General features: G+C 37.5%; 1 protein-coding gene across 2 annotated transcripts; it reads right to left on the reverse strand.

The window, feature by feature from the left end:
- SBNO1_1 (Protein strawberry notch 1) lies at positions 1 to 25,340 on the reverse strand. Of its 2 annotated transcripts, XM_051212773.1 has the most exons (10): positions 25,221 to 25,340; positions 22,021 to 22,777; positions 20,180 to 20,252; positions 14,632 to 14,841; positions 11,791 to 11,966; positions 10,866 to 11,033; positions 8,945 to 9,358; positions 6,971 to 7,153; positions 4,589 to 4,686; positions 1 to 4,173 (listed from the first exon to the last, which is right to left on the reverse strand). In XM_051212773.1, the coding sequence occupies exons 1-10, from the start codon at positions 25,226 to 25,228 to the stop codon at positions 978 to 980; spliced, it is 5,283 nt and encodes a 1,760-aa protein (XP_051068686.1). In that variant the 5' UTR covers positions 25,229 to 25,340; the 3' UTR covers positions 1 to 977. The 2 variants fall into 2 exon arrangements, with proteins under 2 accessions (XP_051068686.1, XP_051068687.1); XM_051212774.1 differs by lacking the exons at positions 1 to 4,173; positions 4,589 to 4,686; positions 6,971 to 7,153; ... (2 more) ...; positions 11,791 to 11,966; positions 14,632 to 14,841 and having other exon boundaries at positions 16,996 to 20,252; positions 22,822 to 25,340.
- Between the last annotated feature and the right edge of the window lie 487 nt (positions 25,341 to 25,827).

A 25,827-nucleotide genomic window follows, 5' to 3' on the forward strand; every position in this document is an offset into this window, starting at 1 on the left:
CAAGAACATTCGTCAAGAACTAATATTACTCATTTGTAACTATTATAGAAAGATATTTATTGTTTTTATTCATCTGAAATAAGAAACAAATACAAATTGATTATATCTTCTACAAGTACCATAAACAGAATATCGACTAAGTTCAATTGGTTAGGAATAGAAAAGAGAAGAACAACAAAAGTTCATTCAGATAGATGCAATAATACACTAAGAGAAATCAAAGATTGAAAAGACAAGAAAGAAAGAAAGCAAGAAATGATTGTTCACAATTCAAACATACAGTAACTATCATGTCTTTTCAAAGAGGTAGTCAGCAACAACAAAAAAAATAGAACATGAAATATCTTCACATTTGACAAACCTTTTTTCTTTTTCTTGTTTTTATAAGGAAAAAAAAATGGACTATATACAAATAAAACTGTTATGAACAAAAAGAAATAAACAACTATTGGGATAGAATAAGAAAGGAAGCAAGAAAAATGATCCAGGACAATATGAATAGGGTTGAAGAATATTAGTCAATGGACTGACTGACTATACTCTATTGAAAGTAACAGGCGTACGTATATAAGTAAATAAGAAGAAAATAACGACAACAACGACGAAGAAGAAGAAGAAGAAGGGAGATATGATTACATCATAGATTGATTCATTATACAGAACACACATGACAATTGAATTCATGTGATGAAAGAAGGAATAATCCTTTTTCTCTTCTTTTTTTTCTCTTTTTTTTACACGAAATTATTATCTAAAAATTAATTATTGACACCAGTGAAATGTTTAGTAGAAAAATAATTCAATAAACTAAATGATGAAAAAAAAAGAAAGAAAATCTTTAGTTTTATATGATAAATTCATTATCATAATCATATACTCTCTCTCTGTCTCTTAAAAGGGTAAGTAAGAAAGTGCAAATAGAGATTGACTTTACAAAGTAACAATAGAAAGACTATCATAATCATGGAATATACTCTTTAACCATCTTTCCATTTTATTTTGAAACGTGTCACTTTATTTGAAGGGTTTTTAACATTATTCATTGTATTCGTTGAGAAATTAGAAGGAATAATTGTATTATTATTAACAGATGAAATATTAGATAATGGTATATCATTGATACGATTAGTTAATGTGGAAGAATAATTCGTAGTACTACTACTAGTAGTAGTACTACTACATGATGTTTGATATTGAATATTAGGATTATCAGAGAGTAATGGTAATGATAGAGCAGCATTTAATCGACTACCCATTTTTGTATTAGAATTTAAACGAGTAGATCCAAAATTGTGTATAGAAGTGTTTGAGTACATTGGACTCACACCTTTAGAAGAATTGGATACATGAGATTGTGATAATGTAGTAGATAGATAACCATTGGAATGACTTGGTATATAATTTAAATCAGTGGTTAAAGTTTCTCGTAGTGTGCCGAAACGACGTTGTTCAGATGAACTCTGAGTAAACAGTGAACCACGGTACGTATTTCCAGGATTATGAGGTGGGATCTTTTTTCGTATAATATTACTGGGTCGTTGATTTATAAATGAAGGTGGACGACCACTGTATAATCTAGATTGCTGAGTTGGGTTTACACTAAATGTTTGACCTCTAGGCCAAGGAACGTTCGGAATATGAGGTGATAAATTAAAATTATTTGAAATTCCTGAAGATTCTTCCATGTGAGGCAAACCACACTTTTTATCCAAGTTATCACTAGAAGATGTGTGCTCTGTTTCAGGAGGTAGTGACAAGCAAGCCAAAACATCCTGGACGCATTCTTGAGGGATAAGGGATCCAATAATACGTTTCCCATCCTTTGACTTGAGACGTACAACTTGCATACAACGAGTAGAATTTGAACGCAGCTGAAGAAAAGGTTCAATTCTAGCCCATACATTTAACACTGACCCGCTAAGAACATAGTAATTACGCGTTCGTAAACCGACTTCACATAATGTTCGACTTTGGATAGTTGATGAACAAAACCCATGAAGTAACATATGAATGCAACGTCTAGCACTTTCTTTAAATATCCGGCTCCAAGGCTCTTGACAATCTGAAGGATTAGAAACGCGAGTATATCGTTCCTGTAACTTTTCGAGTTCAATTGGTCGTGCCTGCATACCAGTATTTGGTCGATAGATACGATATAATTTCGAATCGGATTTACTGGTCGATCGCGTATTACGAGTTTTCACATAAACAGCTAGAACAGGTATAACAATTTTATTGTTACTAATAACCGAGGGCAAATAAAAACCATCATTTACACCATCATGCTGAGTGTATATTTCCATAGCACCCGACCATGGTAATCCGCGTTCAGCAGTTACTTTGTGTAAATGAACTTGAGTAGATTCTGATAAAAACCACGTATCAAAACTTTTGGTCCATGTTATTTCCAAATTCTGACCAGAAGTACCAAGATCCAAAATTCCGAGATCCAGACGATTATCACGTTTAGCACGTCTGGTAACTTCTTCTAATGTGTCCGAAAAGTATTGAAAGAGTGCATTTTGAATATGAACACGTATACCTAAAATGCGGTTCAAAAATTTAGACATTTGATTACTATCCTTTTCACGACATCGACCAGTAGCCAAACCTACACCCTGTAAACTTGCTTTAACATCGTTAAAGAAAGACTGAGCATTTAAATTGTCCCGATCGACAGTAACGTCAAAAGGCGTGTCAGTTATATAGTCGTTTGGAGGATCAACTATGCCCTCATCGCCCCAAATACAAGCACGTAATACTAACTCTAAAGCTTCTCGTCCGAGTTTAGTATCCAGATTGAACTGCGACAAATCACGAGTTTCTGTAGCTCGTCTATCACCATGTGTCAGAGCACCAAGAGACTCTAAACGTTTAGCAACTGTAGAGGCGAAACGCTGTTCACCAGCCAAATTGGAAATCAGAAAGATATATTTTGGAGCGCTAACCTGGTTGGATCGGTGTGTACGACCAAACTGTTGAACTGCGCGATCTGCACTCCACGGAAGTTCCAATGTAATGTGAACACGTCGGCGTTGATTAGATGCCCTTCGGTCCGCCTGAAGAGAGATACCACTACTGGCTGCCTCAGAGATAATAGCAATGAGTTTCTCGCCATTCATGAAGCGTTGTTTTTCTGTAAGATTAAGTAGTTCTAAATTGACATCACTTTCACGACGAGATTCATAAGAAACGCGGCCATCATCCCCCATCACCATACGACCCTTTCTACCTGTCATCTCAGCAACCCGTGAGGGTCCACCCAATTTGTCAATCAACTCATCAAGGGAGCTGGGAGGTAACTTTGGACCAAGCTTTTCAATGAAACGCAAAAGTAAGCTTTGCATTTCAGTACATTGCCGTTTAGCTTCTTCGGGAGAGACCTTCAGTTCATTGTTAGCAATCAGCGACTGATTAGCTGCACCTGAACCGCGACCCATAAGATACTGTTGTGATAATTTACGAGTCAACTCATCACCCCAAATATCATCTCCAAAGTGCTTGCTGTCATCGAATCGCTTGGTTATGTCACTGTTAGTGGTCGAATTGGACAGAGTCATGTTGCGAGCTAGAAAGCTGTCAAATAACGCGTCCGGATCCCAATCTTCGTCCGAATCATCTGACAAGCAATTCGGTGAACCACCAGCTCGGTTATACTTTTGTTTACGTTTGCCAGAATGAGACTGCTTTTTAGAAGAATCCGACTTTTTTGATCTATGTCGACTGGAATTGTTGTTTGGTGAATTCACTTCCAGGTCTGAATCGTAATAATCAGATGATGAATTTCCATCTGATAGATTACAGCCATTAGCTTTTTGAGGATTATTCAAATCAGAATCATCATCATCTGACTCATCAGAATGTTCATTACCATCATCGTCATCAGAATCAGATCCTACACCGTCAACTTTACTGGAATTTTCATAATCATCACTTAATTTCGATCCAGATAAACTACCACCAGCAACTAGCTTTGCAAGCATTTTTTCACCCAAAATATCTTTCAACCCAAGACCACTTCCTTGACCAGCAGCTATTGCGCGTCCTGCTCTATTGAGAGTTGTATTAGAGCTGCGATCACCTGCCGATGCTAGTTTGTCCCCTCGAAGAGAGAAATTATCAACATTTGTTGGTGTTGGAAAATACTTTTCAACCAGACACTGGAACACGCCCCTGTAAAGAAAAAGAATTTCAAATAAATATGATTTTAACAATGATGAACATTGATTTAAAAATATAGATAATATCACCCACATATTTCATGTTTCACACTAAGTGGCTTATTGGTTCTATGCGTGTAGTAAGCTACATAGTTCTGACAAAGACCATAGATTTTTAGATGTATCAAGCGAGACATTGTTAACTTTACCTTTATTATTCCATAAATCCCCTTTGTAACGACGTAAAATACTTCAGCCTACAACAATACATACAAAAATGTTCCTAGAAAGTAAACTAAAAATAATTACCTAAATAATATTTATTGTTTGAAAATGTAATAGAGCCCAAATGTAAATCATATAACGAAGTGGCAGTTACCGAAAAAGGTATTATGGATATATTGAAATCAAAGTTTAGATTAACTTACTTAGCAGTTGAGACGAATTCACCTAAATCTAAACCATATTCTTCAACTTGTTCTAGAGTTTTGGCCTCACCAGTAGACTGAAGACCAATGACAACACACTGATAATAGAAACAGAGATATGATTTATAAACAACACTTACGGTATCTCAAAGGGTCATAGAAAAAACAGATCACAAGTCAGATTAGATTACATTAAAAATGGTAAACATAAACGATTATATTACACAATCAACGTAAAATATCAAATACTAAAGGGAATGAAATACTAATAGCCACTGGCAATGACTGGTTGCTTAGTCATTATTTCATTCCCACAGTAATACGTGGGGTTTATTCCTGATATGTATGGACAAAATTATGCGTGGTGTGTCTCTAATTGCACATAAAAAATTGACTCAGCAACCGAATATGTCGTCGAACCTAAGTTCAAATAAGTGAACTCCTAAGCAGTAATGAGGACCTGTGTTGTCACCCACTCTCTGTGATGATCTGCCAGAAGTAGTGAAGGCCGTGCGTCAGAATAGTTGTGAGTGCTAATGGTGATGTGAACTATGAGACTAACCAACATATAGTGAGAGCCAGAGAGACTTGCGCTAATCTGGACTGTCGAGTTTGCAACGCCGCGTTAGTTCAGTCAGTCAGTCAATTAGAGCGATTTCGCCCAGTGCCTGCGAAACCTGGCCTCGAGGTGAGGACATTCAACAACTCTCTGTCCTATTACCATTGTCTCCGAATGATTGCTGACATTCAGTGGCAACACTTATCAACTACTCTGAGCTTTGACAATGTGTGTTCAGTTTCAGTGAAGACAAATTAATTAACGTTACCAACTCGAAACAGCGGCTTCGGTGAGCTGGACATGTGTCACATAAGTCATCTAAGTGGCTTCCACATCACGCAATATTTACCTGTACTGAGATGAAGTGGAAAATGTGGAGGTGATCAGTTTATAACATAGTAACGTGGTGTGATGAGAAAGTGAGCTATATAGGACTGTCATCAGTCGGTCCGACATAATCGCCTGGTCAGAGTTGTAGAGATGGGGCAACTCACTGGCTTGATATTTTATCAGATATAGTTCAGAATAGAAAGTGGTGCAGATCTTGCAGTAATTTCCTCTTAAATTAGTCATAAAAGTAATAGCATCTTCCTTTGGAAGTTGAATTATTATTTGAAGTGCAGCTTGCGTTATACTTTATCATTGTTCATGTATTTAATTTATTGATTGCTGCTACCTCCTTTACTTATTAAGAACATAAACTCTTTATTTGTATGATAAATACTTTTTTGATGACCAATTATACCAAAAAATAAACACATACAGACAAGTTGACAACGCCTCCAAAATATTGAGCTAGACAGTCTTGAGTAATCTAGAACATGGCACATATGTGCGCTGGTTGAAGTGGAGATAGCAAAGTAGCACAGCCACTAGTAATAATAATGTTTACTCTGAGATGCAGGTACATCCAGCTGACAAGTCTTAAATAGGACGAAATGTCAGCACGTCCTGGATTCGACTGCTAGCCACCATCCCTTTTTGCTTATAATACTTGGCAATATCGAGGCAAGACGCACAGTATGCACATATGCTAATAATAGATTGATCATTTACAGTCCTGAACATCAATGGGAAGATTTAAACAAACAATACAAAATGAACAAATAAATAGAATTTCAAAAAGACGATAAGTAGACAATACTGTGAGTGAATTTGTTTGAGTTATCATTGAATTGTTTTTACCCTTGACATCTACAGTGAATAATAATGAGAAAGCAGCTAATCATATAAAATTTAACAACTGTGTATTTAGCACACTTTATATCGCATCTCTTAAAATCTGAGAAATACTGTTGAATTAAATCTTAGCATAATACCCCCAATCAGTCAGTAACAGCGTAGAACTTCGTACATACGTACATCAGTTCAAGTTGCTACACCACATTAGCACAGAGATAAAATTATCGATTCAAATCCCATAGTGGTAGAGGTAGTAAAAGTATAAGCAGTAATCTGAAAGATTAGAGTTTGAAAATATTATTCACGGAGTATAATCCAGTGAAATAAACTTGCAAAGAGAAAATAAGAAAGGGAAATGAAGAATTCAGAAGATTAGAATTTGGGAGAACACAAATGGTGGATGCACATGCGTTATTGCAAACGATTTGGAGACATGTCATTCAGGTTCGTCTAATTTTAAGTAATAATAAAACATCCCATTAACGATGGTAATTATTTTTTCTTCGAAAATAAATAAACAATAAACACATGATCACAAACAAGTTCAAAACAAACACAATATGTAAGATTCCAGTAATACTCTAAGTTAATTTAGGTAGCATAATTCGGCAAACAAAGAAGGATAACAAATACCCACTTACTTTACCCTCATCAACAGCAGTTTTAGCAATTTCAACACATTTTTCCACTTTGGCAGCAATGCAAAGATACTTGAAAAATCGTTGGTGAGCAGACCAAAACTGTCCCCACATAGTTTTACGATAACGATCACTTAGATCTAATAAACGCGACGCTTCTGAGAAGAAGCGATATGCATACACCCACTAAATAATTTATGAGAAAAAAGTAACAGCATTTAATAACATTATTAACAATAAACTAAACAAAAAACAGGTTATAACATTTGTAGATCGACGTATCTAATGTTTACGTGACTGTGGCAAGTTTAGTGATGAATGGATTCACAGCAGTAGGTCAATGATGAAATTAAATAAAGATGGAGATGGTGGTCAGACTTGCCGGACACCACTTGAGGTTGCAAATTTAGATGGCAGTTCGCAATAAACTCTGACTCGACTGGTAGTGTTTGAGTAAAGAGCCTTCACAAGGTTTGTGTACTTCTGAGGTACACCACTCAATGATAGATACTGCCACAGAACCTCCCGGTCTACAGAGTCAAATGCTGCATTGAAGTCAAGGAGGACCACCACCACGAATTGTGAATATGTGGTCGATGTAGCCACGACTAGGTCTGAAGCCAGCCTGATTTTCGCGTGTTTCCAGTTCGTGGGTTTTTGTAAAGCGCCCGATAATTATTGAGGTTAGTATTTTAGATGCTATGTTAGTTGAATTAATCCCACTATGGGTGTCACTGGGTGATCTTGACCTCTTCTTATATAGTGCGACAATAAGTCATTAAGACCAGTCAGACGGGATTACGTCAAACCCCCATATTTTAGGTAAAATATTAGTTAACATTATCGCTAAAACTAGGCCACCATCCTTAAAAACCTATGGAGTTAATACATATGGATTAGCTATAGACTTATGAACTTTGATTAGAGTCAGAAGCGGACTATTTCAAAATTTCATTCAGGCTATTTGGAAATGGTGGGTAGCTGACGGTCAGCTGAAATGCTCCGTAAAGTTTCGCCCAACGTTCGGAACGTCTGGGCTGGGAACAGATAAGTGTGGTCTTTTTCCGAGATACATTTGACATTTTAATTCGAATTTCTTTAATTAGTCTCAAAACCTGTCTGGTGTTACCCACAGACGTCGACTTTTCCATCTCTTTTGCTTTTGTTGACCACCACTGCTCACGATCGTTCCATAGACTTTTAGTTATCCTGGATCTGATTTGTTTACGCTCTTTATCGTATTCAAAGCCTAATGGGATTAGTTTATGAGAATCAATTAGTGCAATAAAATTAGTAGAAATCCACTGGTTTTTCGTAACCCTTTGGTTTAAATCACGAGCAAATGTCGCTGTTGTTTCCATAGCTGTCTGTATATCATCCCAAGAAACATCTGGATCAGCCTCGTTTTCAAAATCGCCTAATTGTGACTTCAGTTGTTTCTGGAATTTATCTTTGGTTTTCTCATCGCTGAGTTCAACTTAAGTGGGTTTTTTATGTGAATTTTTCTGCATTCAGTGAGACACAAGCAAATGAGTGCTCGTACTAGAGCATGATCAGAGTTTAGACATGTATTCCAAAACGAGTGGCAGTCTTCTATTAAGTCTTTCAAATGGTGAATGATGGCAATGCGGTCTATTTGAGTACATTGTTGTTTTGGTGCAGGGGGTTGCCATGTTAGACGATGTTTTTCCTTATGCTTGTCTGAGAACAGTTGCAGCAGACGGTGACCATTATCTGTTCGCTTAACCGGAATACTAAAAAACCCACCTAAAGAAATGTGTTCCACTTTCGGGGTTGCTACTTAAACTGGTCAGTTACACGTGCTTCTAAAAAATAAACGACCGAACATAACATCTATAGTGATTAATGTACGCCATATGTCAAACAGAATATTAATATATATTTGTTAAACAAATTACGAATTATTCATGAGAGTATACTGATCGTGATGAGATGATAGAGTTAAGGAACACTAACCAGGTCAGTTGACTGATTATATACATGAATAAAGCTTTCATGGCCTAATTTGACGTTCTCTATTAGTACTTCATTAATGCTGAAATTCACACCATGAAAACTGAGCTGCCGTGCAATATACATTCCACGTAGTTTCATGTCCATAGCAACCAATTCCATAGCACCAACACCCCGTCGCTCAAGTGTTTGGATGAATGAATTAAATGTTTTAAATGGCGTCCCATCACCCCACAGTCCCAGACGCGTCATATAAGCCATGTTACGAGGTTCAGTGGCACCTGTTGCACTGGCATAAACAATCCGAGCATTTGGTAGTTTGTTTTGTAATTCAAGTACAGTTAGACCGGTTTTTGTAGGTTTTTGAGAACCACTAGGAGTTAAATTTTTAGCTCGATGACATTCATCAAACACAATCTGTGTGGAAAGTAAAATTATTATTGAAAAGTAACATTGAATTTAGAACGATGAAAAGACAAAGGTGTTAGTATATATATATATATATATATATATATATATATATATATATTTCGCACAGCAAATCCCATAAAGGTACAATATTTTGTATGATCACTAGAAATTGTAACCGCCTGCCTATGAAAGGATTTGGAATGCTACCAGAATCAAATGACTAGTTGACTAGACAAAGAATGATGGCTTAAAGATCAGAAAATCTTTACATATGAGAACTTTTCGAAAACATGTTCATATTTCAAAGAAGTTCCTACGTTAAATTTACTTGGTGTTGTTTTACTTGTATCTTCCCATTGCTATTTAGGACTGTAATCAATCAGTCTCATGTTGGCATATGTGCATCCTGTGCAAATTGCCTCGATATAGCCTTAAGTCACAAGCTTTTTAAGCAGGTACACCCAGCTAACGAGTCCCAAATAGGACGAAACGCGTGTCCTGCATTCCACTGCTAACCACTATCCATCTTTGCTGAAATATTTCTTACGTTATTTAGCAACTGTATGTACTATACTTTTGTTAAGTCCTTGTTATCTAAATCGATAAATCTAATGCCTAGTATTTTACGGACATTACCCCATTCAACTTCTCACCAAATCAGGATACGTCTTGGACAGTAGGATAATCATATTCCTAAATAAACTAAGTTGAAAAAATGTGAATTACAGTGAATAAAACGTTATTACATTTTTTAATTTTCACACAAGAAGATTCTAAAGTCTTGCCTATTTACCTAATATCGCTGGTTCGTTAAAAATGGGGTAAGCAGCGTGCTTCAACATAATCCGAAATGAAAGATGCTTTAAACCAATTAATATCTAGCTAAAAACTTTATTTTAAATAACTAGATAAATTAAAACTTAGCAAAACATTTTACAGTACAGTTAATACAAACTGGCGATGACTATGAGATTGTACGACTGGTTAGAAAGTTTTCAGTAAATTGTTTCATTTATAGAAATATCGATGAAAGTTTATTTCAGACAGCTATCTTTAAAAAATAAAGTGAATACTGAAGTTAGGAAAATTTTTAAAAGATCAACCAGTTGTTTAAATCGTTTGATATCAGTTAAACGTCAACGTTTGTAAGCAAATGAAGAATAATACAGTCAGTATAATCACTATTACTCTAAATGCCAAGAATATTAACCCTCCATAGTAACATATAAAAGCGCTTAGCATAGATCCCCCTTCTAGATCTATATCATTTTCCCCGTAACAATTAGTAAAATATGAAAAAACAAGTAACATTCAATATGAAAAGATGGAATGAGATTTGTCAACTAAATTTCAATCTTGTTTCAATCAAGTCACATAGTAACAAAGATAATCCAATTGTATTTATGAGGATAATAAAGGTCAAAGTGAAGAAGAAAAAAAAACTAGCTCAACAATACACATTAGAAAAAATGAAAAGAGAAAAAAAATAAAAAAATACTAATTACTGACTTACAACACCATCGAATTTTTTCCCACACCAATGAACAAGTTGTTTTAATCGAGTTTTATATTTTGCTTTTGCACTACCTTGACTTTCACCAATCAATGAAGAATAAGTAGAAAAAATAACACCTTTTTTTACACGTCCATTAGTTTTACCAGAAATACGAGCATATTTAAACTGAATAGTGGAAGAAGAAGAAAAAGAAAAAAAGAAAAAAAAGAAGAAAGAAACATAGAAGTGTGGAATATTGTTAATGATGTTACTAATGAATTCAGAAAAAACAAAAACTATATCTCTAAGGTAATCATTGAATTTTATGATGAAGAAACTACATTGAAATGATATTGAAAACGGATTGAATGTGATAATTTCTATTTATATACAAGACTGTTGTTACAAGCACATGGAAACAACATTATAACCACTTATGTGATTATGAGGAAATAATCAGAGAAATTATTATTCTAATATGTCATCACAAAAGTTAGTACACACCGTTTGTGAACACAAACAAATCTGTTTTTTCTTTGTTGTTGTTAAATATACTTGAGGATGTTGAGTACATGGATGCCTTCAAAAATGATAATTAGATGTCATCTATGAAGTCTGTATCATCTTTTTCAAGTGCCCATAAAAATATATAATGCTAAATGAAATCTTACTTTATGTTTATATATTTTATTAGTTTTATTTATGAGTCGAATTCCAGTGAGGTAGATTGCACATAAAACAATCAGACAGCCAGTTACCTACGGAATAGCTATAACGACGGAGATTATAGTTGAAAATCTGTTTTGAAAAAAAAAACATACTTCGCCTAATACGACTAGACTTTATAGGTGAATAAGAACAACGGCTGAAATACAAAGCAGTTAAATAAACATCAGGATCAATAATGAATGGACCTTATGTAGTCCAAGGCGAACAGTCTCACCTTGTTTAAGGAATGAACCTTGATCTTTCCCAAGCCCACGTCACGCAGATCGCGTTCAGCATCGACCTTCAAATCATTTGAAACTGAGAGCCAAATGGCCTTCTTACGATGTCGTAAATAATTTTCATATAATATTCCGGCAATGGTGCGACCTTTTCCCACACCTGCCCCGTCGCCTGTGGTGGAGCAAGCAAATGCACCACTTTAAGAAATATTGTAATAATTCACCCGCATTATCATCAAATAATATGAATAAACAAAAGTAAATATCGAAGGATACTATGGTGTTTTTATTGTCACAAGTCGATTTGTATTGTCAGCAGAAAAACGGCAACCATAAACTTGATGAATAATCAAAAGCAAGTCTAGCGCCTAAGAAGCGCTTGTTCACAAGTCAATAACAGAAAAATGAACATAATCTAAAAAGTCATACAAAAGTACAACACTTTACGTTGCTATACTACGCATCTGGCCCTACACCGACTAATAACAGTACATTTTCTTAATAATTGAAACAATACAGTAGCTCATTGATATACCATTGTTTAATCATGAGCTTCAGACTTATAGTAACAATGTTACATAATGTTATTCATGAAAACGATATGAAAAGGAGAGGATTTCTGAAAACACAGTTATGCACATGTAACAAAAATGTTTTCTTACCTGCATGGAAATGTGTATATTCTCGACTAAAATGAAGTAACCTCATAATGCCTAAAAATTTTGCAACTATTGGAAGATGACTGGACTACAAAGTGTTTAGGGAAATACTTGTTTTGCTTCCTATAGCGAGCTTACAATGACTATGAAGCTGTTGTCATTCTTGAAAAATATGAACACAGTAATATTTTGATTCACCGGTATTCATTTTTACATTGAATACTTGTAATATTTACAACCCGTAAAATGTCATTGAGTAATAACCATTCCAAATAGCTGAATATTCAGAAATCATGAGTCTGACCATGACTTAAACTATAGCCAAATTATTTGGTTCCCTTGTTATGAGGTAAACAACTAGGTATTATCCAAGAACCTACAACTTAACCTCTTCAATATCATTTAAAAAGTATTCATAAAAATGAAGTTGTTATCCGATTGTACCGTTAAAATGTAATAATCGCGTGCTACAATAGTTAGATACTTGAGTAAGCTACTAAATTAGTGACAAGGGTTTTTAGTCAAGGCACACAAAGTTAGTAAGATTTAACAGTAAAAGATTAATTACACCTGCACAACTAAAAACCTTTTCTGAAAATTATAGTTGACAGACAAATATTAACTGCTAAACTACTCTGTTAGTCATGATCAACAAAGAACCTAGCAGAAATGTGCACTGACCAAAGTTTTCACAACAATATTGCAAAATGAGGTAGAAAAAATTGACGTGATTAGTAAAAGATATGGTAATAATGTGATAGCGACGATAATGAGAAAGACTGAATATTAAGAATACGATTCCTAAAAACGGAAGAATTATGTATGGAGGAATAATGGGACTTAACATCTAAAGCGAAATAAAGAATGCATCTGCGCAAGTATGAATGATTTAGAACCACTTTACCGTCTCCAACTGCTGATCGCAGTTATCACACGGACTCCAACTAGGTAATCTGTATCCATCCACATGGCTCATATCAAGTAAGTGATCTCATGGATTGATGCCAAGTTTCGGTTTGGCGTTTCCTAGCTTTCTCCCAAACTACTTCTGTAATATCAAGCATTGCGATTTGAAGCAATTACCAGGCATACAAAAAGTGCGTCCTAACCACCTTAGTCGATGAATACTTACAATCCCACTATTTTTACTTAGTATCCTATCTCTTACCTCAACATTGCTCACTCGACAGTTACGTGGGACCCAAGCAATGCTTCGAAAACACATGACTAAAAACATGTAGCCTATGTAGGTCTTCTAATTTCGTAGAATGTTCCACAGCCACAAGGTAAACCAGACTTCTTTGCAGTACACACGCTTTTGGTTGGCAGACTGACATCTCACTCAAACCACGAGTGACTCAAGTTGGCATACTTCAATCGGATTTCCTGAATCCGTGCTGAGGTTTTATCAGACACCAGAACATCAGCACTGATGACAACCTTAAGGCAAATGAAGTGGTCTGTACGATCGACTTTTCCACTCCTTATCATTAATTCAGGCACTGACGCAGACTACTCTTGAAATAACACTTTGCATTTAAAGAGAGAATCGCATCCCAAGCATGCCTGAATTGCTTATTAAAGTGGTCAAAAGACTGTATTTTGTCAGCGTCTTCATCAAGCAGAAGTATATAATCTGCCTATTCCAAGTTATCATGTGATCCCCTGATGCAAGATAGACCCCTGAAATCAAAAGATGAAAGTTCTGTCGCTAAAAGCCTTTCTATGACAAAGTTAAATAAAAACTGGGAAAATGAAAGTCCTGATGAACGACACGTGAAGTTATTAATTCTGATACCAGTTAGCCTTGAGCTCTGACTTAATCAGAACCGCTCGAGTAGAAAGCCTTAACAGAGTCAATGCACTTCATTGGTACGCCTTTGAATGACAAACACACAGAACCTCACGACCAAAAGAGTTGAACATAACAACATATGTTAATTAGCATTAGATTAGTCCTTTGACTCGGGTAGATTCGATTCATAAGGTTAGTTATCCTGGATGAATAGCTTCACAAAAAATTGAACAATTCTTTAAAAAATTTGAGACCCACTGCACCAAGTTCAATGGATAAAATGAGTACATAAATTCACGTTTGGTTAACTAGTACCACAGCTTGCAGTTTTGTTAAGCGACGAAAATGTATGATAAATACTACGCAAACAACAAATAACGTACCAATTAAAAAACCAGCACGTTGACCATTCGGTAAGATACACTCATGACGTTGACAGGCGTACACCACTGCTTCCAGTTGCAAAGCTGAAAGATACGCCCGCTCGATAACTTCATCCGGAAGAATCAGGCGATAATGAATATCTGGAGGAGAGACACTGGACAAGGAACTCGACTCGACAACAGGATCTGGATGCTTTTGTCCATAATTCACTGAAATAACAAGAACGTCATTATATTTTAAGAACATATGAAGTTATTTCTTACTGTTATCAATGGAAAAGGAAACAAGGTGAAAGAAACTGATAACTGCATACATATATAAAATAGTTAAGTAGATAAGCTACGTGAAATTAAATGAAATGCCTATTTTAAGATTTTAATCTGTACAACATTTTTCAGTTAGAAACATTCTAAAGAATACAAGTTATTGACTAGGACAACTCTAACAACCTGTTTATTAAATAGTAAATTTGCTAGATAAGGTGTTGTATAGCTTTTATACCATTGCTTGCGCGCGGGGATTCTAATGTATTGATGTCCCGTTCTGCCAGAAGATATACTGTAGTGAACAAGAACTCAGATGGGAAAGAACAATTTATTGTTTAATGCAACATTAATGTCTTGGTAAAATATTAAAACCATACATTAAATACATCATTTGGGCATCTTCGATTGATTGTTTCTTACAAACTTCATCGTTCTTTCATTCCAGATGTTGTCACAATTACTCTCTGTATATATTCCTGTTTTTCTCCCGACCGAAGCTGCTACCTTGACGCGGTGGTCGGCCTTGCCTATCATGATGACCCAACCGAGCTATATTGGCTGGAACATATGTTCCTGTAGATTCTACCATGCCAGGCAGGTCGATTGGAGAACGGTAAGACTAAAAGCAGCAACTCAAGGTCTGAGGGCGAAGTCGTACTGCTGACTGTACAGAGGTGTGACAGCAGTAAGGTGTTTCCCTCGGACAACCAGCATGACAGCGATGCTGCCTTCCAACAAGGAGGGGCGGGGTTAGAAAAGGGCGACCCTAAAAATGTCACACCTCACCTTACCTCACGGATTTCCGTCTCCGGCGGTAAGGCCCTTTGAAGAACGGAGCTAACACGTCAAAAACCTTCCACAAAAAGGCCGTGCGCGACCGGCCTCAAGCAGTTGTCCCTTGGGCTCTGCGGTCACGCTCCCAGGTCGTCAAGACCAACACTAATCCAATTTCCTTTTCAGGTTCCTCAAGAAATACCCTTCCACGGTGTGGGCAGCCGGGAAGTGATATCAGCCCTCATACCCGTAACAGCACACGAGATCAAGTTGGTCACATTCAAATCCTTCCTACACCTCCTAATACCTCTCTTATCTCCATGACTAACCCTTCTCACATCTCTTTATCACCTCGCACCGCTAGGGCAAACGATTCGAATACATGGAACGCTATTCCTGGTCTCCTGAAACCACGCTCTAAACCACACGTAGGAGCTTTTAACGTCCAAGCACTGTGCCAAATAGGACAGCAGGCTTCCTTAGCTAGGACTTTAGAATCTCGTGCCATCAATGTGTGCTGCGTCTCCGAAACGCGCATACAGGATCCGAGTAGCGTCATTCATCTGACCTCACCATGCCAAAATAAAGAACCGACTCGATTCACATTTCGGGTATCTGGAAGCCCTGATTCTGCTTCCCGTGGCCTCGCCGGCGTAGGCATAACATTGAGTCCTAGGGCAGAACTAGCTCTCTTAGAGTGGATACCAGTAGACAGTCGTATGTGCGCTGTCCGACTAAACGGAACAATAAGGACTCGGAAAGATAGGGATGGCGGTCCAGTATTAGCAATGAGATTAACCGAGGTCATAGGTAGAATTTGGGAACTGGACGTAATCCCATCTGACTGGACTCAATCACTGATTGTGCCAGTCTATAAGAAAGGACAAAAGTCCTCTTGTGACAATCACAGAGGAATCAGTTTGACTAATATAGTGTCTAAAATATTAGCTTCAATAATACTTCGACGCCTAATCAAAGCTCGTGAAGAGCAGATTAGAGGAAACCAGGCCGGTTTTCGACTTGGATGTGGTTGTATAGATCAGATATTCACACTACACCAGGTTCTAGAACACAGACACACATTCAGACGCCCCACAATAATAGTATTTCTCGACCTTAAGGCGGCATTTGACTCTGTTGATCGTGAGGTTCTATGGCAGTGTTTGTCACTGAAAGGAGTACCAAAGAAGTACATTAACCTTATGAAGGCTCTACTCGAACACAACTGGTCGAATGAGAGCTTATGGCGAACTGTCATCAGAATTGATTACCTCAAGTGGTGTTCGTCAGGGCTGTCCATTCTCTCCATTCTTGTTCAACTTTGTCGTCGACGTACTTTTAGAGATAACACTTTCCTCGTCTAGATTTCCAGGGGTTGAACTTCTACCGGGAGGTTCACTTGTTGACTTAGAATATGCTGATGACATAGATTTATTTGGTGAAGACGCTGACAAAATGCAGAGTCTTCTGACCACTCTAAGCAACAATGCAAGCATGTTCGGGATGCGATTCTCTCCCTCGAAATGCAAAATGTTGCTTCAGGATTGGGTTACATCCACACCCGAACTAGTGATAGGGAGTGAAGTAGTTGAGCGTGTCGACCACTTCACTTATCTTCGAAGTCTCATCAGCCCTTGTGGTCTGGTGTGTGACGAAATCTCAGCACGGATACAGAAGGCTCGACTAGCTTTTGCCAACTTGCGTCACTTATGGCGTAGGCGAGATATCCGTCTATCAAACAAAGGATGTGTTTACTGCACAGCAGTTCGTTCCAGCCTACTTTATGGTAGTGAAAAATGGCCGGTAAGAGTAGAGGATATTCGTAGGTTACTAGTATTTGATCATAGGTGTCTTCGAAACATTGCTCGTATATCATGGGACCATCGAGTAAGTAACTCAGTTGTTAGGAAACGGGTACTAGGTAAGGATGGCAAATCAATTGATGAAGTGATGAAACTTCATCAGTTGAGATGGCTGGGACACGTGTTACGTATGCCCAACGACCGACTACCTCGACGTGCTATGTTCAGTGGTATATGAGTAGGTTGGAAGAAAGCTAGGGGCGGCCAGACCAAAACATGGCACAAGTTCATGAAGTCACTGACAAGTGGACTGAGTCATGTTGGTAGGTGAAGACTACCTGGTTGGGATCCGCGAGATGAAAGCAACCGATGGTTAGAGACCTTGAATGACATGGCTTAAAATCGTTTGCAACGGTGCATCCACTCTTTGTGTTCTCCCAAATTCTAATCTTCTGATTTCTTCATGTCCCTTTCTTTTTTCTCTTTCCAAATTTATTTCACTAGATTATATTCCTTGAATAACATCTTCAAACCTTAATTTTTGTGATTACAGCTTATAATCTTACTACATCTAGCACTACGGGGTTTGAATCGACCACTGCATCTCTGTGCTAATGTGGTGTGGCAACTCGAACTGATGTACGTACGTACGAAGTTCTACGTTGGTACTGACTGACTGACTCTTCAATTTTATCTTCCCAATCTTCTGCAGCCAGGCATTCCACCTCTGACTGATGTTACATACTACTTATATTTGCCAACATAGGTAGCGTACACAATACAAGGAGAAATATATGAATGAAGTGAATAGTTAGCATTTAATAAGATAACACCTGTCAGAAGTTTACAGGGCTTTAGATGTCTGTCCACAACCATATTATTCACCACTGCTGTCTTCAGCACTTTCCAGAATATAGCAGTCTTTTCGCAAAAGAATAATGAAGAACAGTAAAGACTAATAGATAATACGCAAGAATTGATAAATTGTAAGAGTAAATGTCGAGTAATTGTTATATCCGAACGAAGAATAAGAGAATGGTAATTGCTAGGATCTATTTACGGACTGACATAATCTTATTGTATAACTATTAAGTCCGCTCTCCCTCTCGAAATGCTTTCCCATGGACAAATGTATACAGCCACTATCAAGCAAGTCCTGCTCGATGCCTTCTCGTGGCGAGGGTGCTGTTTACGAAATTGAGAGCGGAAGGCGAATGTCCGGCGCATTAACCGGGTTGGTGGACACAGGAGATCCACATAGGGAATTTGGAAAACCCTGATGTATATGGGCTCCGGGATCCTGAGAGAACAAAAGGCGTATGAACCTGTTGTTGGTCACCGTCTATCATGGGACTGTATCTACTAAGGTTGCCCCACCACCTTATATGTAAATATATATATAATGCTTCACTACGAATTATCGAAATCCCGATACGAAACTTTCAGGTTCAGCAAGACTTGTTATTTTTTAATTGTGGAGATGGTACAAAAAGATTTTTTACCAACAAAGCGGAGAACACAAGTTAATAGGTTGTAACAAAGGGTTACAAGTTTAGAGTGAAAGATTGAAAACAAATAAACTTGTGTCACCAGACAAAACGCTTGAAATCTTAGTTTGAGTAGCAAGTTCCTTATTTGTATACCACTGTCAAGTCAAGACATAACATCAGGACTTCAACTCCTATGAAAGCTGTAATAAAAATTTAGTTACAATTACGAATGTTACTTAGTAACCGAAAATAGGTTTATGTACCAAGACTCGAGTCATACATTTTCCATAATCAATATAATACTTTTCTCAGCAACCCCTTTGAAGTTAGTTATTTCAATAAGCTTTTTCAATTAAGTCATCAGACTAAGGAAAATAGCCAGTGCAGAAAAACAGCTAATAAGATTTAACGTAAAATATTGAACTAGTGGGTCGAATATAATTTTGAGACACCTTATTTCCTTAGGTTTGCTTTCCTCTATTTGTGTATCAGATGACTAGATTTTGGTATTTAAGTGAATGTTAGCTAAAATGATTTGTCTGTGGCTATCAAAAAAATTTTGTTATTTCTTTTAAACAAGAGCGCCTAATAGATAAGGTGTGTCGACGGAACCCATTTCGGACCTCTATACCCATTGATACCTTCCTTAGTAAACCCACTAATGTTGGACCGCAACTCTGAAGAAGTTTGAAAGACGAACATTATGTTTTGCTCCTTCATCTCATTTTTTCCAACTCCATTAGGAAATAAAGTCACTTTTAACATTTTGTTTTTAGTCAGTCGAAATTATTCTCAAGTTTTGTTAAGAAGATGTAACCAACTATTTTATAAGGCTAATAACGACTAGGACAATTTGATAGTAGTCATCTTAACGATCATCTTATTCAGGTCAGTGTATTTGATGAAAATATATATACACTAATACAAAGTAAATGTCCTACCAACAACTGTATAGACGCTTAGTCAATTTGATCGCTTTATTACTTAGTCAAACTCATGAAGTACGAACATGATCAAATCATATGGGTTATTCCAAAAATATTTACACTAATCGAAGACTATAGTATGCAAAACTACCAAGCAATAATTCTCCTAATGCTGGTCCTGTAGCATACACAAGCATTGATGTTGCACCCACCTAGAAGCACAACACAATTAATGTGCAGTGCACTAATTATGAGTGCATGTATATTGTGAAAACATGAATTCTCTTACGTTTTGACGGAATATAGTCAGCATACGTTTCAGCTTGAGCTAAATCTTCATCTTCATCCATATCTTCATCTCGCTAAAAGAGAGAATAAACGACATCAAGTTTCTCGATAGCATACTAAAATGACTTCAAAAAATCATGTTTGTAAACAAAACAACACATCAATATTAGAAGCGAATTTATGTAGTGATCAACAAATTCATCTACAGATTAAACTCTTACTATTTTTAACGTAGACAACGTTCCTAATGACCATCATAATAGTTCTGAATAAATTAAACCGATTCAGAAATTCTCCTGTTTGTACGAGTTGTACATTTTTTATGACGAATGTAAGAGGAAATTACTGCAAGATCTGCACCACTTTCTATTCTGAACTATATATGATAAAATATCAAGTCAGTGAGTTGCCCCATCTCTACAACTCTGACCAGGCGATTATGTCGGACCGACTGATGACAGTCCTATATAGCTCACCTTCCCATCACACCACGTTACTATATTATAAACTGATAACCTCCACATTTTCCACTCCATCTCAGTACAGCTAACTATTGCGTGATGTGGAAGCCACTTGGATGACTTATGTGACACATGTCCAGCTCACCGAAGCTGTTGTTTCGAGTTGGTAACGTTAATTAATTTGTCTTCATTGAAACTGAACACATATTGCCAAACCTCAGAGTAGTTGATAAGTGTTGCCACTGAATGTCAGCAATCATTCGGAGACAACGGTGATAGAACAGAGAGTTGTTGAATGTCCTCACCTCGAGGCCAGGTTTCCCAGGCACTGGGTGAAATCGCTCTAATTGACTGACTGACTGAACTAACGCGGCGTTGCAAACTCGACAGTTTACACCCAGACCAACATCACGATAGTCCCAAAGATTGTCCAGATTGACTCAAGTCTATCTGGCTCTCACTACATGTTGGTTAGTCTCATAGTTCACATCACCATTAGCACTCACAACTATCCTGACGCACGGCCTTGACTACTTCTGGCAGACCACAGAGAGTGAGTGACAACACAGGTCCCCTCAAGTCCTGCAGAAGTACTTTGGAGTTAGAAGGAGCAAAGTGCATGTCATACCTACAGAAATTGGTTGCAAAGTGACTGAGATATGGATAGGTTGAGTATCATTGCACAGTAAGACAATATAATGCAAATACTAAAGAACGAAGCCTTCTTTCAAATGACAGACCTACACCACTAATACCCACTTCCATCAGAATTGTTTCCAGAATATTATCGATGGAAAATTGAAGGAGAGTGATGAGATTGAGCAACTGTGCGTAACCTTACTGCTCGGGTGGAACAATAAAGATAGGTGGTTATGTGCTCTCACCCTGGGTGAGGTGTTTGTGTACAAAGCTTTCAAGCTGCTAATAAACTTTGAAAACATATCATTCTAACGAATAACGCAGAACACAGTCCTGTTCAATGAATTATATATGAGAAACGACACTACAAGAAGCGAAAGCAGTGCATCTATTCTCATCTCCGAGTGTCTAGATCAAAGGCCCTTAGTATTCAGTTAGCATTGAATTAGACAGAAGTTGGATAGTTGCAGTTGAATTTGAATATAAAAGAATGTCTAGAAGTCCATGTCAACCTTTAACATGTACACTGGTCTCGGTATTACTCGGTGCTTTTGAAGCTGATAAGTAGTAACAGGAAGCTTGATGGAATCGATTTACTATTGCAGAACAGATGTGAACGAGCAACCCAAAAGCTTGGACAGGAGTGTGAGACACAGGTTATCGCATTCAACACTGAAAAATTCAGGAACTAAGAACATTCTAGATGTAATAATAGACATTTGAACGAAAATTAGGAACTTACTTTTATCAACGGGTATGATCTGGGAGTCATTTGAGTATGACTAGGTACCCGAACGCAGTGAGGAGGCAAGGATGGTCGTGAAACATTAGGAGCCTCATACCATTTACTTGAGCTAGTTGGGACAGTACCCATACCAGAAAATGCTGTGATCTGATGGCTAACGTCTTTATCTACTGGGCCATGGTTAAGTACACGTCTGATTTTCGAAAAAGGCTGACTAGTTTCGACAAGCGAAGGAGGCCTTTTCCGTATGATATTTGGCATGTGAGTAATTCCAGACATTGTAAAACCATTATCAGAAGGCTTCTTTAACAACTGACTAGCCATTCGAGGAGGATATGCTTGCTGAACTGGTGAATTGCTGCCATTTCCTGATGGAACAACCCTCAGTATGGTAGTACCTTGAGCATTGAGAACTTTGACGTTTGGATTCACAGTAACTGAAACTGAAGGAGTATTAGAGTAAACTTCTTGAGGTTTTAAAGAGGATGGGGCAATCCCAGCATTTATGAGAGCACTGAGGATGATGTCATTTTGAGAAGCACCAGGAGCTTCTTCTGAAGCCTTCTGAGTATTTTGTATGGAAGGTAATTGTGGACTGTCGGGATACGTGATGTAAGATTCAGGTTTTAGAAAGTCACTAGAACCATTAACTGACGTTTGTAGACTGTCACATGGTTTAGCATTTCCGTTATCGAAATCCTTAGTTGCAAGACCTTTAAGTGCATCCTCAAAAATGGAGGCAGGATCCATATCGCTAAAAAACAAGAACAATAATTAATTCAGAAACGACCAACACACCGACGAGTTTATGAGACACTCATGATTATCATCATGTCACTTTGTATCAATACTATGCAATGATTAACTGTCAATAAGATATCTATGATAAAGCTCTGCTTAGCACTACTCGAACGTATGCAGTTTGTCCGAAGTCATACGAATTTACGTAGTTAATTAAACAGGGGCTGACGACCGGAATGGATAAGAGCAACTTGAAACTAAACTTTGTAACCCATTAAAATTTAAATGACATGTATTTCCATGACATTACCAAACAGCGGTTATTTTTGAGCATGAGTTGATGCACTCATGATAAGCGTTCTTAGCCTGTATCAGGAAAAAGCATACTCGAAGAACGGTGTCCAGTCAACAGGACTTTCGTTTCGACACTAGTTAGACAACACTAGCAAAATAGAGAAGAGTGAGGAAATATTATTGGTAACTTCATGATGGCTACAGGAAGAATTTTACAACGGGACTTTTAATTAATGTTAAAATAGTAACCTATTGCCATAGAGCGAACGGGATGGAACAATTAACTTTACTTGTTGATGAAGTATTACTGTAACTGACAAGCTATCTCAGGTAGGATAAACTGTTAGTTTTGAAATATTCGTCTGTCGTACAAGGAAAAAACAACTCCCTGGATGTTATTCTTATTCCGTCGGTCTTAACTTTGTTCCTGAAACATCCTAACATCAAATAATAACTATATCCAATTTTTTGCCGACCACAACCAGGATTCAAGTTATTCTGAATCAATAACAAACTATGATTCTACTCTTTTTGGAACTCGTTGCTAGAACGTACCATTTCAGTGCATTTTCGATTAGCGTGAGAGGAATTTGAAACCACAAAACGTCAACGATTTATCAACTAGCTGACGACAGACTGTTAAAGAATTGTAGTCATCTTCGGTGACCCGAAAGTGGATGTATTTAACCAAACTTTAGGGATTGAATATTTGGAATTAAACAAGACAGTCGAAAATTAACTTTGAAGGGAATAGGCAATTGTAAACAATACCATGCGAGATCGTCGTGGCGGAGAAGCTAACTCACGAACTACCAAGACAAGACCAATGGTAAGATTTGAGTTTTAGACCCATGTCAATCGCTGTTGACTTACCGTTGGCCATGCGTCACAAGGGATGAAACATGAATCCAGATCGAGTACAAACAGATGTTGCACATATAATTCGTAAACTTAGTGCAATGGCTGCGATTTTTGAACGTAGAGTAAAGCAAAAGGAAACTACAAGTAGTAAGCGATCAAACGGATCACCGAGTCGCAAGTCTGTCATGTTGATCTGGCACAAATACTGTCGTACAACCAAAGTGAAATGGTATCTCGAAATAATAGCAATGCCAGAGAGGAATGATGAAGTAGCATATCGTCAACGCTCGAAGTTAACTGCACATCCGTTGCATACGCCCTACCACCTCCTACCTTGGAAAGCGATATTTGTTAAATGAGTAGGGTGAAAGCTGGGAGCGACCAAACTAGGACAGCATTTGCCTGTCACTGACTTTTGGGCTCAGTTATGTAAGTAGGCATAGACAAACATGTTGGGATTTTCGCGAGTCGTAACCGACGAGTTGAGACTGAGTAGCGTGGCTAGGAATCGTCGGAAATGGTAAAGGCGAGCCTATTCATGTCCTCAGACCCTGAATACTGAAATTTACTACTTTCTTGGTTTGTACCTCTTCTATTGCTATTGAAAGTTATCACTTGTACTACTCTGGGACTTGTATGATAATATTATCTCACGATGCTGATGTAGTGTGATAACTCGAATCGAGACACACTGGGTTTTACGACGTCTATGACTGAGTCAGTACTAAGGTTGATGAAAGCATGTAGTAACTGCATATCGCTGCGGTTGATCATCCTATTGCACACTTCTACAATGCGATCATGACCACTGCAGGGACAGAGAACAAAGGTGATGACACAACCTTAGACTACACCAAGTTCGGAGAAAATCACTTTGTCAGCTTGCCAAACCATGGTCCGTATAGTCGGAATACTTAGCGTTACGAAGTTACTAGTGGCAAAGACAAAAGACAGAGTATTGTACTGTGTGTTGTCAAGTCACATGGCAAAATTGAAAGCTATGTAGGGTGATTAGGTTGTTACTTGTCTGATTGCCTGGATTAACCCATAGACCTACTGGCGTGGACCAACATTAAGACGTCTAACAATAGAAAGCCTTGAAGCACACTGCGGATACTTAGTGCACTTTGATGGGACGGACAGGCAGTCTGAACTTAGGTTGTCCACAGATGTCAGATTTTAAGCTATATTTAGCATGTGGTACGAATACAGTAATCACAGTTTAATTTACATCCCGGTTCAAACACTCCTAACGAAGCTTATGTTGCAAATGCTATTATTCATTCTTCAGAGACACTCACACTCGCATTTCACGAAATGTTGACTGCCAAGACCATACGTGAGCCTTGCCGCCACCTGCGATGGGCTAAGTCATTGTATGGCTACTCAGCTTTTAATTGGTTAAAACAAATAGTAGCAAAAAAGCAAACCGCGAATAGAATATTGGTAATTTTTTTAAATACTTGATCATTTCTGATACTTTGTTCTTGATTCTGCAAAAGAACTCAAACCTTCGATTTTTGTATAAAACTAGTACTATACGATTTCTATGCTTCATAAAGAGTATAAGCCTCAAGCCTTCACGTCTTCAGTGTCAGTAATAACGAAACAAGTGTAACATTCTCAAAATCTGTGGACTAAGATCTCTGAGAATGTCGTTTACTGTTATTGTGTTAATTATTTGTGACCAATTTCGTAATGTGGATAAATCCGCATCATCAAGTTTGTAAATAAGTGTACATTTAACCAAGTTCAAATTCAATTTTTATTGTTCTCGGGCAGAACTTACTTTGATGAAGCACCTGATTGTTCGAATCACGTTCTACAATACGAATCAAAAGTTTCTTTTAAGTGGTAAAGATGCTGGATTTTCGACTATCTCTTTACTTCACATCTCCCCCGCCCCAC

The sequence above is a fragment of the Schistosoma haematobium genome, chromosome 3, assembly GCF_000699445.3.
Source record: "Schistosoma haematobium chromosome 3, whole genome shotgun sequence".
Taxonomy (NCBI): Eukaryota; Metazoa; Platyhelminthes; class Trematoda; order Strigeidida; family Schistosomatidae; genus Schistosoma; species Schistosoma haematobium.

What these genes read in the sequence shown, in the direction of transcription:
- SBNO1_1 (XM_051212773.1), bottom strand. An exon ending in GATCATACCCGTTGATAAAA is followed by an intron (nt 20,253 to 22,020) that starts GTAAGTTCCTAA and finishes TCTCTCTTTTAG; the next exon opens with CGAGATGAAGATATGGATGA. An exon ending in ATAATCAGTCAACTGACCTG is followed by an intron (nt 7,154 to 8,944) that starts GTTAGTGTTCCT and finishes TAAATTATTTAG; the next exon opens with TGGGTGTATGCATATCGCTT.